Genomic DNA, 14,397 nt, shown 5'->3' on the forward strand with positions numbered 1-14,397 from the left:
ACCTTTTTTCATATTGTATAGAGTAATTAAAATGGTATTCTCTGCATTAAGCTAAGAATTTTTTAATAGTGGCGTTCCCCCCAGCCCGGCCTTCTAAATACTCACCTAAACCCAATCTCAGTCCAGCGCTGTGCACGTCTGCCGCAACTCTTCTCCCCTCCCCAGCTCTGACAGGCTTGTCTGAGAGCGGTTATTGGCTCCTGCTGCTGTCAGTCAAAACCTGTTAGAAGAAAGCAGGGGTGGAGCTGAGCCGAGCTGTGTGTCTGAATAGACGTTAACAGCCCAGCTCAAGATCAAACATGCACGAGTGCTCCCATGGTGGGGAGGAGCTAGAAATGCTGGTGGGGTACCAGAAAAGAGGAGGATCAGGCTGCTCTGTGCAAAACCATTGCACAGAGCAGGTAAGTATGACATGTTTTTTATTTAAAAAATTAAATAAAAAAAGCTTTACAATTACTTTAAAGATTACAACCTGTAACAGCATTTTATCATTGTGAGTCTTTATTTGAGATGAAATATCCCCACCAATGGGAACAATAAGAAAAAAAAAAGAAACACACAATTTCCTTTAGAATAGTAAGGAAAGTTTAGAATGTCTTTCAAGCCCATCTGTGGGTAAAATCAGTTGTATTTACCATTGCTCCACACGCCACCCCCTCTAACCAATCCTTCAATGTGATGGAAGTTTTGTCATCCTTGTGAAGTCCATTTGTAAACAGGTGCTTAATAAAGTATTACTATGCTGCCTGTGTTAATTATTTCTTTGGGTACTATTTTCTGCTGTGTGAGTTACATTATTTAGGTGACTCTGCCGAGCAGAAGTGGTGTTGCCGCCTTGCCGGGCAGGAAAAGGTTAACTCTGCTAGTCAGAGTCAAGCTTTCTTATTCTGAGAAGCACCGCCATCTGCTGGACAAAGCATATAAAAAGGGAATGTAATACTCCACTTTGTTACTTTCCCCCTTTGTTCCAAGGCATATGGACTCTTCTTGTAAATGGGCTTATGGACTGATGAACTTTTCCCACCAAATTAAAGAAACACTAAAGGCAAACTTTTTTTTTTTTTAAATAACAAAAATGTTATACTTACCTCCACTGTGCAGCTCGTTTTGCACAGTGCCCCCTAACCCTGTCTTCTGGGGTCCCTCGGCGGCTGTCTCGGCTCCTCCTCGCAAAAGCTTTCCACCTTCATGCGAGCGAGCTCGCATGGTGGAAAGCTTTTGCGAGCGCTCTCCTGTGATACAGCGGCGGGCATACCTGCCGACTGTATAACTCGGCCCCGCCCCCCGGCGCGCCGCGTCATCCGCTGTGATTGACAGCAGCGCCAGCCAATGGCTGCGCTGCTATTAATCCGTCCAGCCTAGCCAATCAACGGCCAGGCTGGGAACCGAAGAGGATCATGTGGACGCGTGCGGGACTTTCGAGGGGTCAGGTAAGTAAAACGGGGGTTCTGGGGGGGGGGGCTTTACCATCGGATGTTTTTTCACCTTAATGCATAGGATGCATTAAGGTGAAAAAACATTTACCCTTTAAGGTATGACTATTTCATGAGGCAGAAGATAGCACTAGAGGCATCACTAAAGAGCAGAGACAATTAATCACTTAAAGCGGTGGTTCACCCTCCTTAACATGATTATAGCATTAAATTCGGCATCGTAGCGCGAGCTACAGTATGCCGGTCTTAAATTTTTAATCCCCGTACTCACTGTGCTATGGATCATTGAAGATTCTGACTCCCGCGGGGAATGGGCGTGCCTATGGAGAGGGAGGATGATTGACGGCCGGCTCTGGCACGTCACGCTCCCCGAAGACAGCCGGAGTAGGTCTCGGCTCTTCACGGCGCCTGCGCACAGGCTATGCGCAGGCGCCGTGAAGAGCCAAGCCTATTTCGGCTATTTCCGGAGAAGCGTGACGTGCCAGGGCCGGCCGTCAATCACCTTCTCTCACCATAGGAACGCCCATTCCCCGGAATCTTCAATGATCCATAGCACAGTGAGTACGGGGATTAAAAATTTAAGACCGGCATACTGTAGCTCGCGCTACGATGCCGAATGTAATGGTAGTAAAAAAAAAAAAATTTTTTTTTTTTAATAGGGTGAACCCTCGCTTTAAGGACTAGGCCTATTTTTCAAACTTGTTGTTTACAAGTTAATATCATTTTTTTTGCTAGAAAATTACTTAGATAGACATATATATTTTATTTTCAAACACCCTCCCTTGTACCTAGCCAGAGATGTCATGGAAGAAGAGAAAGAGAGGAAAGGAAAATCCTTATAATGTCACTGGGGGTGAGGTGACATGTCAGCGTGAAACGCGTTTGTTGAACTTTTTGAGCTGGCTGCATGTCATGTCATGTCCTCATTTTTATGGGATTTCAATAAAAAAATATATTTTGTGCTGGATGTGTCACCACCTTTTTCTTCATCATTCTGCATCCTTTGGCTCTGGACCAAGGCCGGCACTTGGCTTGCTTTATAGTAGTGGAGAGGAGACCTTATGATTTGCCTGAAGCGATACAATCCCTTTATTTCACTACAGACTCTATGGTACCCAACTAAAAGTGCTGCATTCATTGAGAAAAGTTACAGAGCATCCAACGTGAGGTGTGCACAAATAGGAAGTGACACATACACAAAGGAATGACTGTACAAGTAAAATATGCTTGGTTCTAATTTGGAGTGCCACTGATGATTTCAGGTGACAGCGGCCTCCGCCTGTGTGTAAACACATTAACAAGCGTTACGAGTGAGTCCCCAAATGGGTGCATTAAGACCAAACCCACAAGTTGTTGTTGGATTTTCCACCAAAAAATGTTGGATAGCATGCTTTAAAATGTTCTGCCAACAAATGTGTGTTAATGGATTACCAGATCGTGTGTACACAAGTCCATCGGACAAAACTCCAAAGTAAAACACGCATGCTCAGAAGCAATGCTAACCGTAATAAAACATTAGCAGAAGTTGCCCAAAGGGTGGAGCTGAAAAAACACGTAGTTTTGTGTTTGTTGGCCAACAATTTTGTGCCATTTGTATGCAAGACAAATTCCCGGCTGACACCCTTCAGACAAAAGTCCTATGCTTTGTCTGTGGAAAATCCGATAGTGTGTACCAGGCTTTAGAAAGAGCCTTCAAAACACACAATGATGGTAGTTTCCAGTGTTTTGAGCCTGTCCTGTCAGTCATAGTGGGTAGCTCACATATATTTGTTCTTTTTTTTTTCAAGGCTCCTATTGGTCTTTTTGTTGTCCTCCACCTCATATTTTGATAAATCAGGCCAGACAAGGTCAAAATGGAACTTGCTTAAAGTGGATGTAAACCCACTCATAGGCTTCATACACAGATGCCGTTCTTGATGGCCAAATGTGCGCATGCGCGGATGACATCATTTAAACGAAAAAGGCGATTTCAAAGGCAAATAAAGCGCTGATAACACTTTCACAGGCGGCGATCAGCTGCCTGTGACATGGACAACAGTTTTGGATTATCTTATATACGAGGGTTTACAACCACTTTAATAGTGTATGCATGTAATAATAGAAAATCATTTCATCTACTAATCATTTTACTACTCATTTGATTTTTTTATGTCACTAACCATTACTGAAGTGTTTCCAATGACCTCAAATGCATAATCCACACCATCATCAGTCATTTTTGCCAAGACCTCATGGATGGGAATATCGTAGTCCTTTGGATTGATGCATTCAGTGGCTCCACACTCCTTGGCTTTTGCAAATTTATCACTATTTAAATCGACTCCAATTATCCTGGAGGCACCAGCCACTTTACATCCGATTATCACAGAGAGCCCAACACCTCCCAAACCAAACACTGCACACGTGGAGCCAGGCTTAACCTGCAAAACATGAAACATTGCAAATTTATTTAAAGTGGGCGGGGGGAGGGTTGGTTGGGACTTTAAATGAGGTAATGGGTCAATTACCTCCATCCCTAATTAGGTATAGAAAAGAGAAACAAGTGCGGGACTTTAAATGAAGCATGTGCGGGAAACTGTTTACAATAAATGGGGGGAATGAATCAAAGATAATAAATCTGGAATAGGTTTAAATATTTTATTACTTTCACATAATGCACCGTCCATGACTATATTGCACTATTGAAGAAATAGATAAACATATATGTTTCACAGATTAGTTGGGGGACAAGGTACGTGGGCAGTGACCCAAATATATAAATGCAATGAGTACAGCGAGCTGTACTATATTATTGAGACATAAAATAGATATCACATATTAAAATGGAAATTACATCGCATGACACTGCAGTGATAATACATTAATGCATGAGGTAAAGAGCTCTACGCGTTTCGCGACTGTTGGTCGCTCATCAGGAGCAGGCATGCATTACATTGGTTATCTGGAACGACATAAGCACATAGCTGGTTAGACGGGGCATCCAACATTTGTGGGGGCTGAGGACTCATCAAAAAGCCCCAGATGGTACTCACCAGGTTGCCGATTGCCGCTGGCACTGGAGTGAAGCTCCGGATGGACCCCAGGATTGGGGTGGTCACTGCCGGGGACTAGGGCTGGAGAATGAGGGGTGCAGGGCCCGTCAGGAGAGCGCACCCAGGTGGCACAGGCATGAGGCATGGTGTATTGAATGCACTGTGGTCGGTAAGGAATGATGGCTGTATTGGAAATAAATGAAGAATGTATTATGTTTGAATGGGATATGGAGATATGATGGAAAGGAAAAGGGGGGAAGGGGGGAAGGGGGGAGGAAAACAAGCAAAGGAGAAGGAAAAAAGAAAAAAAGGAAAGAGAGAAAAAAAAAAAAAAAGGAGAAAAAACAGGGATGGGGAAGAAAAACAAAGAGAAATGGGAATATAAAGATAGTAAAGTGAGGTGAAGGTACTGGGTGTGGTGAGGTATAGGAGAGAGGAAGAGGATCACCTGTGAGTTCCGAGTGTGCTGCATGGAGTGATGACATGTGAAGAGCCAAATGCCTGTACCTGCCATAGGTTACACCCTCTTATAGGGACCACCCCCCCAATGTTACCCGCCCAGAGACACGCATACGAGGGGGAGGAGAAGGGAGGCGTCTGCATTGGTGCGGGGTAACCACCCAATGATGCGGCGCCGTTTGACTCCTGTAACCCCTCGTGGATAGTATACCAATACACCGCACGGAGACCTAGTTCCGTGTCAGGTGATGGAGGCGTGACATCGACACGCACTGCCCGCCCATCCGTCCGTCCGTCTTCGGAGCACAGGACGGAGAGCGTGTGCAGTGAGTGTTGCTGCCCCCGGATAGGACCACAACCCTTTTTCTTCTTTTTTTCTCCTTTTTTTTCTCCTTTTTTTTTTTTTTTTTCTCTCTTTCCTTTTTTTCTTTTTTCCTTCTCCTTTGCTTGTTTTCCTCCCCCCTTCCCCCCTTTTCCTTTCCATCATATCTCCATATCCCATTCAAACATAATACATTCTTCATTTATTTCCAATACAGCCATCATTCCTTACCGACCACAGTGCATTCAATACACCATGCCTCATGCCTGTGCCACCTGGGTGCGCTCTCCTGACGGGCCCTGCACCCCTCATTCTCCAGCCCTAGTCCCCGGCAGTGACCACCCCAATCCTGGGGTCCATCCGGAGCTTCACTCCAGTGCCAGCGGCAATCGGCAACCTGGTGAGTACCATCTGGGGCTTTTTGATGAGTCCTCAGCCCCCACAAATGTTGGATGCCCCGTCTAACCAGCTATGTGCTTATGTCGTTCCAGATAACCAATGTAATGCATGCCTGCTCCTGATGAGCGACCAACAGTCGCGAAACGCGTAGAGCTCTTTACCTCATGCATTAATGTATTATCACTGCAGTGTCATGCGATGTAATTTCCATTTTAATATGTGATATCTATTTTATGTCTCAATAATATAGTACAGCTCGCTGTACTCATTGCATTTATATATTTGGGTCACTGCCCACGTACCTTGTCCCCCAACTAATCTGTGAAACATATATGTTTATCTATTTCTTCAATAGTGCAATATAGTCATGGACGGTGCATTATGTGAAAGTAATAAAATATTTAAACCTATTCCAGATTTATTATCTTTGATTCATTCCCCCCATTTATTGTAAACAGTTTCCCGCACATGCTTCATTTAAAGTCCCGCACTTGTTTCTCTTTTCTATTGCAAATTTATTGTGGAGCAATGGAGGCCCACATGGGCGTACAGACATTTTTGCAAATGACCTGGAAAATGTTAGGGACATGTTTTTTTGAGTACTTCACCCCATCATTTTCATTAACAGTTAGGAGATAGAGTTTTCATAGAGATCATTGTTCTGTTTAAAATACATTTGGTTTTTACCAAAGAAAGATGCCCAGGCAGCCACAGACATTGTACTTCAAAGGACCACATTGATGAAGCTCTGATGTTGAGGGTACCTTTCTCTAAAGATAGAAATAAAACTTGAAAGCACACAATTAATTCCACAGACCATTCACTTACCACCTAGTTAATACCCTATCTAGCTTACCATGAAGAATAACCTCTCTAGCTTACCATCAAGAACTCTGTTAAACTTTTCAGATATGTTCATATTTATTAATCTTTCATTGTTGATGAATAATGAAAATAATGAGATTAAGGGCCATAACTTAATCTCTGCCACCCCTAAGAATGTCTCTATATTGTCTAAACTGAACACAAAGCAGCCTTATCATTAGACTGTTCAATTTAAACAAAATCAACCTTGTAAAAGAATCAGATGTCTCCAGCCACTAGAGGTATCCAACATTTCAAGGTATGTCAAATACCTCCTCCCACGCCATGGTGCCAGTCCCTGTTAGTGACAAAAGATGGCAGCGGAGGGAATCACAGTAAGTATTGCCTACACATCAAGAAGCGTTGGATACATACAACTTCCAAAGATCTGATATGTGGCTGTAAGGCATGGACCGTCAAAAAATTAGGTTTACATCTGTGTATTTTAAAGATTGGCTTTTGGTCAAGTGGGACAGCTGAAGCCCTGTACACACGATCGGTCAATCCGATGAAAATGGTCTGATGGACCATATTCATCAGTAAACTGATGAAGCTGACTGATGGTCAGTCATGCCTACACGATCGTGTCAGACGCGGTGACGTAAAACACAATGACGTGCTGAAAAAAACGAAGTTCAATGCTTCCAAGCATGCGTCGACTTGATTCTGAGCATGTGTGGATTTTCAACCGATGGACGTGCCTACAAACGATTGTTTTTGTTTCTATCGGTTAGGTATCCATCGGTTAAATTTAAAACAAGATTGCTTTTTTTTTAACCTATGGATAAATAACCGATGGGGCCCACACACGATCGGTTTGGTCTGATGAAAACGGTCCATCAGACCGTTCTCATCGGTTTGACCGATCGTGTGTACGCGGCATTAGAGTGCATAGAAAAATTGGTTGGAGATCAATACTCACTATTAATTACCACCATACTGGGTGTGCAGTATACCCATGTGGTGTCCCAAAATTTGCAGACTCACCTGTAATAAGTGCGGTCTCTGTGCCTAAATACTATAGAGAGAGAAGGGTTACAGGGGAAAGATTCCCACTGTGAAGAGACACAGAAGGACCATGTTGCTTAATAAGGGATCCATTTTATTAGAAAAATATATTAATACAAAAAAAGGGGCCAAGATCAAGTACCCACCACCAACACTAAGATCATGTTAAAATTAGACAATATTGTCTGTTTAAGAGCAGCTGCATCACACTCAAACCATGCATGCACACACACGCACACACACACACACACACACACACACACACCTATAACAAGGCTATTGTTAATAAACATAGGTAATATTTGTGGATCAGACTTCTGATCTCAGTGGCATATACCATACATAACAAACTCCATCCTGTCACTAGGTTTAATTGGAAACCTCTTTTTTGAAAAAGAAGGCCCCTGTTAGGGGTGGTTGATTGAGTCAAATTGCTAATCTTGCAGAGACAGCTTTAATTGAAATTATAGAGAAAAAAACAAAAACAGGCGCCACTTAAAAAAGATTGTAAACTTTAATGAATAGACAGTATTAAAGCACTCACATGGAAGTTACTGTGTTCCAGCATATGGATTGGGTCCACAGGACAGGCAAATTCTCAGCCGTATCGTGAAGTCCCTCTTGAGGCAGTTTGCTGGATGTTCCAAAGATGAGCTGGGCTGCATGGAGGAGCCCAGATGCTGAGAATTTGCCGGTCCTGTGGACCCAATCCATATGCTGGAACACAGTAACTTCCATGTGAGTGCTTTAATGCTGTCTATTCATTAAAGTATACTGTCTTTTCTAAGTGGCGCCTGTTTTTGTTTTTTTCTCTATTTACATGTTTGGAGTTTGGCTTCAGCTCCCAACACAAGGCAGCCCAGATTTCAAGACTGTTATCTCATGTTAGAGCTTTTTGCTTAAAGGACTTTTACTTGAAATGTGCTATATCCTCTATGTCAGCATGCGCCATCAGTGTACATAATTTTTTTAATTGAAATTATAGCAGAGCATGGCTGTCAGTGTGGAGAGGTGATTATAGTCCACAGTTAGTATCCAGTACAAAGGCACAGAAATACAGTTTCCCCAGAGTGGAATTGCATGTATTAATGTTGTCTAACTGTTGGAACAACAATAGCTCAATAACGCTGTTGTGAAGCTGGCTAGTGCTGGCTGAGAGGTAACATCAGGAAACAAAGTAGAATGAGGCAGTTAAAGGACCTATGGTCTGCTCCCCCAACCATACGTAGAGTGATATATTCACAGTCCTGTACTATCTTTCTCCGGTCCAGTGGGCTGTATGTGCCGTCCTGTATGTTCCATTTGTTGAGCAGGGTCCGTGGGGCTCCAGTGGGCAGTTTGCTGTCAGCACTATATAAGTGTCAGGTCCTCTGGGCCACCGTCCACTTGTCTCAGTACTATATAAGTGTCAGGTCCTCTGGGCCACTGTCCACTTGTCTCAGTACTATATAAGTATCAGGGCATCTAGGGCCACCGTCCGCTTGTCTCAGTACTATATAAGTATCAGTATCACTACTTTAACTTAAAGCATAAGCTCTACCCAGCTGCTGGCCTCCTGTTCATTGAGTGTATCTTTCTCATTATAAAGGCACAGTGAGCCAATAAAAGGGCACTGCCTAGTGCTGCATGTGGGTGAGTCTTATGCCTCAGCTCAAGATGTCAAGGCCTTTATAGCAAAGAAATATATAGCATCTGCAGCCTTTGCAGTCAAATTTTTGCAGAAAATTTGTGGCCATTGGAACACCACAATGGAAGGTCCCAGGAAGGCAACATTTTTCACAGAAGGGCATCCCAGAGCTATATGGCCATGTTCAGCGGGCAAGTGAATGTATCTCTTGCACACAGTGTCGGTGCCAAGATACATCTGACCACAGACATGTGGTCTAGCAAACACGGGCAGGGAAGGTATATAACTTTCACTGCCCACTGGGTGAACCTTCTGACGGCCGTCAAGCATGTAACCTGTGGCACCCATGTAGATTTGGTTTTACCGCCATGGATTACATGCAGGCCTGCCTCTTCTTCTTCTCCTCCTCCTCCTACTCCATCCTCCATCTCCTCCTCGGCTGACTCCTCATTTTCCGATGCTACGTCTCTTCCGCTGCGCCGCCCAAGATCCCCAGAACCTATTTAACATGTCAGGTGAGACGTTGCCATGCTGTGCTGTGTCTGTTGTGCCTGGAAGACAAGAGCCACACTGGTTTTGCACTCCTTTCAGCTTTGCGTTCACAGGCAGATCAGTAGCTAACACCGCTCAATTTGACAGTTGGTAAAGTGGTGTGCGACAACGGTGCCAATCTGCTGAGCGCGCTGAAACAGGGCAAAATTACACATGTGCCATGCATAATACATCTCTTGAACATGGTCGTGCAGTGATTCGTTGCCAAATTCCCTGGGCTCCAGGACGTCTTGCGGCAGGCCAGGAAAATCTTGACCCATTTCAGAAGATCTTACACGGCCATGGCTCGCCTTGCTGACATTCAGCGGCGACACAACCTGCCCGTCAGACGTCTTATTTGTGACTGCCCGACGCGATGGAACTCAACATTGTATATGCTTAATAGGCTGCTCCAGCAGAAATGTGCAGTTAATGACTACCTGTACAAACTCTGCGGCAGGACAGGTTCTGTGGAGCTTGGTTTTTTTGCACCGCACCAGTGGCTGCTTATGCGCGACTCATGCAGACTTCGATGATGAGATCACCAAACTGGTCACTCGCAGCCAGGGCGCCATCAGTGACATCGTGCCTTCTTTCTGGAGCGTGCATTGCGTCGTGTCATTGATCAAGCCGTCGAGGAGCAGGAAGATGAGGAAGTCGCAATGCTGGATGAATTCCCAGGGGGGGCTACTCCACCTGAGACAATTCAACAATGGGAGTCTGAAGAGGATTCAGAGGAGGATGGTGCCGGGGCGGAGGAGGAGAGCAAGAAGAGCATGCTTTAAACCTTTCTGGGATCCCTGGTGTTGTCCGTGGATGGGGGGAGGAGAAAGAGGACGACATTATCCTGGATGATGAGCAGGAGCCAGGCCAGTTCAGCGCTTCCAGTTTAGTGCAAATGGGGGCCTTCATGCTCCAGTGTTTTAAGAGGGACCCCAGTATAAAAAGCATAAGGGACAAGGACCAGTACTGGGTGGCAATGTACTTAGACCCGGGTACAAACAAAACATGGCGGAAATGTTACCACCATCACAGAGGGCTATCAGAATGCAGCACTTCCAGGCCTTGCTTCGAGAAATGCTGCTTTCTGCTTTTGCGTCCGCTGGCAGAGGTATTTCCAGAGAAACAGTTTCAGGTACCAATCCAACAGCGCGTGCAAGAAGAGGGCGGTTTGAAGATGTCTTGGTCACTAATGATATGAGATCATTCTTTCAGCCGACCCATCGACAGCTGTCCTCCGGATCGAGCATCAGGGAACGCCTAGACCAACAGGTGTGCGACTACATCTGGTTAACGGCCGATGTGGATGCACTTAGAAGTGATGAACCCCTGGACTACTGGGTGGGCAGGCTTGACCTCTGGCCAGAGCTTGCACAATTTGCAATGGAACTGTTGGCTTGCCCCTCATCCAGTGTCCTGTCCAAAAGGATGTTCAGCGCAGCGAGGGGGTCATGACCGATAAGCGCACTCGCCTAGCTCACAACAGTATTGACTACCTCACATTTATAAAAATGAATGAGGCATGGATCTCGGAGGAATTCAACACATGTGACCAGTAGACCATGTTTCATTCAAATTTAGGTGAACGGCTAATTTTTTGGGCCTGTACTGGCCGCCGCTTTTTTCTGTATCCGGTGAATGCCTAATGTACCACCAGTCACAGAATACAAGGTTGTTTGCTGTACGGTGAACGCCTGTGGCCGTGGGCTAATTTTTGGGGCCTGTAATGGCCGACACTTACTTCTGTATTAGTTGAATGCCTAACGTACCACCAGCCACAGAATACAAGGTTGTTTGCTGTCAGGTGAAAGCCTGTGGCAGTGGGCTAATTTTTGGGGCCTGTAATGGCCGACACTTACTTCTGTATCCGGTGAATGCCTAATGTACCACCAGCCACAGAATACAAAGTTGTTTGCTGTCCGGTGAACACCTGTGGCAGTGGGCTAATTTGTGGGGCCTGTAATGGCCGACACTTACTTCTGTATCCGGTGAATGCCTAATGTACCACCAGTCACAGAATACAAGGTTGTTTGCTGTCAGGTGAACACCTGTGGGCTAATTTTTGGGGCCTGTAATTGCTGACACTTACTTCTGTATCCGGTAAATATCTTAATGTACCTCCAGCCACAGAATACAAAGTTGTTTGCTGTCAGGTGAGCGCCTGTCGGCTAATTTTTGGGGCTTGTAATGGCTGGCACTTACTTATGTATCCTGTTTTTCACTTAATACTTCTGGTAGGTCAGTGTCCATGTTGTGGGACTATTTGTGCACAGCTAGTAAGTATTTTGTGGCTGCAAATATGACCTAAAGGTTTTTAATATTCGCCTGCCATTAAAGTCAATGGGGCCCGCCGCGAACTTGCGTTTCGCAGACATTTGCGAAAGTTCGCGGTTAGCGTTCGCGAACCATCACTACTGACCAAGTCCTTGAGGGGTCATTTTGCAAAGGGAGTTGGCTTGGAGGTGGTCTATTCCTTATACACAAGTTTAAATACCATAGCCAAACTGGAATAAATTAGTCTTATCTTCAGAGCTTGCAATTATGCATGCGTCTGTGGTCACCTATGCGCCATGCCAATTATAAGTGGAGGGACCCGTGGCAGGAATCAGCATCTTTCGTTTTTTTTTATGCCACAATGTAGAGAATAATATTTCCTATCATCTGTGCCCAGTCTTGCCACACAGAGTTAATCCAGCTCTGAGCAATCCTCTTTTTATTGTTCAGGGAAATAAAAAAGACTTCCAGATAAAAACCAAAGTCCTTGCTTGAGTGACAGGTTATTTACATATCTTGTGCACTGCTTGCAGACATACACAGCTTCTGTAAAAAGTGCTCAATTCACATCCCCCTCCCCTCTTCCCTCCAGCTCAATGTATATTCTGATGGCTGTTGCATTTTCTCATGGCACTGAACTGTGACTCACCCCATATTTTGAAAACAATTAATGAAAACACAGGGGAGGGATGTGAATTGTGCACTTTTTTTCAGAAGCAAGGACTTTGGTTTTTATCTGGAAGTCTGTTGTATTTCACTGAACAATAAAAGATGATTGCTCAGAGCTGGATTAACTCTGTGTGGCAAGACGGGGCACAGATGATAGGAAATCTTATACTCTACATTGTGACATCCACTTTAAAGTGGAGTTCCACCCATTTTTTTATGTTTGTCTGTGCTGCATGCTCTAATCTCATAGTGTTCAGAATGGACAATTTTTATTTAATTTGTTGCTTGTAAATACCTTTATTTTGTAATCCTTCATTACTTCCTCCTCCTTATTAGCCTAGGCTATTTGCAAGGGTTTCTGGGATAGGCATCATGTTTCCCAGTAGTCCTTGCAAACCTGACTGAAACCTATTACATTGCTTGTGCACTGAGCATGTGCAAGATATGCAAAGCTGAAATCCAGGAAGTCATACAGTCTGGCTTCATGATGCCCACACTTAAGATGGCCACGGTCTATTTCTAGATTATAAACTATCTAAATGCTGTAACAACCTAACAAAACGGATCTTAGTTTACAGACTAACTTTACTAGAATACATTAAGCTTGTGTATTACAGGGGTATTTATATTTAAAAAGTGAAATTGTGGGTGGAACTCCCCTTTAAGTATTCTTGTTATATTTTCTGTCATTATCTTTAATACATGTTATACTTTTAAGTTTGTGTGATCTCTCTTTGCACATATGGAACAAAATCCCAAAAACATGAAAAAAAAAACAGTAGTACCTACTGGTTTTAAAGCCCAGCTGAAGTCTCATTTCTTAATCTCTAATAACTAGTGTTGAGCGGAATACGCCATAATCGATTTCGCGATATATCACGAATATATAGGCGAATATTCGTGAAATATTCGCTAAAATCGAATATTCGTGATATTTTATCAAAAAAAATTTTTTTGCGAAATTTCGCGAATGCGAAATTGATTGCGAAATTCTGAAACATTCAATTTCACCTGCCCTTTGAAAAAAGTGTGGTTTTACGTAATGGACCCTGCAACTAACAACAAGGTATTAATAAAATAAATACATTATTATATAGATTTGAGGGTTTACTTTGACCAATTTGTATATTGATTAGTTTAATAAATATTGAATAACCATAGATTTGGAAAATACAGATCTCTCCTCTAGACTGACCTGTATTGAGTTAGGTAAAGATCAACCTGTTGAGTTAAAAAAAAGCCAAGTAAACCGTTTACGTTGACATCTCTTAAATGTCTTTATGTTAAACAGTTATTATTCTCATTAAAGAGGTGAAATGCAAATGATGACAACTGTGGTAGGAGAACTCTGATTGGCTCTGATGCAAAAGAAGGGCGGAGAAAGTATTCGCGAATATTCATAATACGAATATTCGCGATAGCGAATATTCGTCAACATAAAAGGATCGCCTCAGCTACTCGGCCCAAGGTCTCTAATCATACCAGCAATGCTTTTAGACGTCGATGGAGATCACTAGGATGTGATCTGTTTTAAAAATAAATTTGAAAAAATACGAATATTCGGAATAGTGAATTTTGGCCGCGAAATTCGAGTTATTCGCGAATATTCGAATATGCCATATTCGTAACGAATATTCGCAATGCGAATATTCGTGAGCAACACTACTAATAACCCTGTACCTCCAAATGCTCTAGCCCCACAGCCTGCAACTTGTCAAAGTTTATGGCAGGCTTAAATACACTGCGGCTGGAGGGGGCTGCACTCTGAGTGGTACGTTT

General features: G+C 43.7%; 1 protein-coding gene and 1 long non-coding RNA gene across 2 annotated transcripts in view; both read right to left on the reverse strand.

Annotated features, from left to right (window-relative positions):
- The window catches only part of LOC120917188 (alcohol dehydrogenase 1-like), a 68,577-nt gene that overhangs the window by 20,801 nt on the left and 33,379 nt on the right, over positions 1 to 14,397 (reverse strand). Inside the window, exon 6 of the mRNA XM_040328296.1 lies at positions 3,593 to 3,853. Within this exon, the coding sequence (XP_040184230.1) occupies positions 3,593 to 3,853 (261 nt within the window). The remainder of the gene's footprint in view (positions 1 to 3,592; positions 3,854 to 14,397) is intronic.
- LOC120917194 lies at positions 4,063 to 5,073 on the reverse strand. The gene is made up of 3 exons (XR_005744174.1): positions 4,914 to 5,073; positions 4,466 to 4,648; positions 4,063 to 4,374 (listed from the first exon to the last, which is right to left on the reverse strand). It is a non-coding gene; the product is annotated as an uncharacterized LOC120917194 (long non-coding RNA).

The sequence above is a fragment of the Rana temporaria genome, chromosome 1, assembly GCF_905171775.1.
Source record: "Rana temporaria chromosome 1, aRanTem1.1, whole genome shotgun sequence".
Classification (NCBI taxonomy): Eukaryota; Metazoa; Chordata; class Amphibia; order Anura; family Ranidae; genus Rana; species Rana temporaria.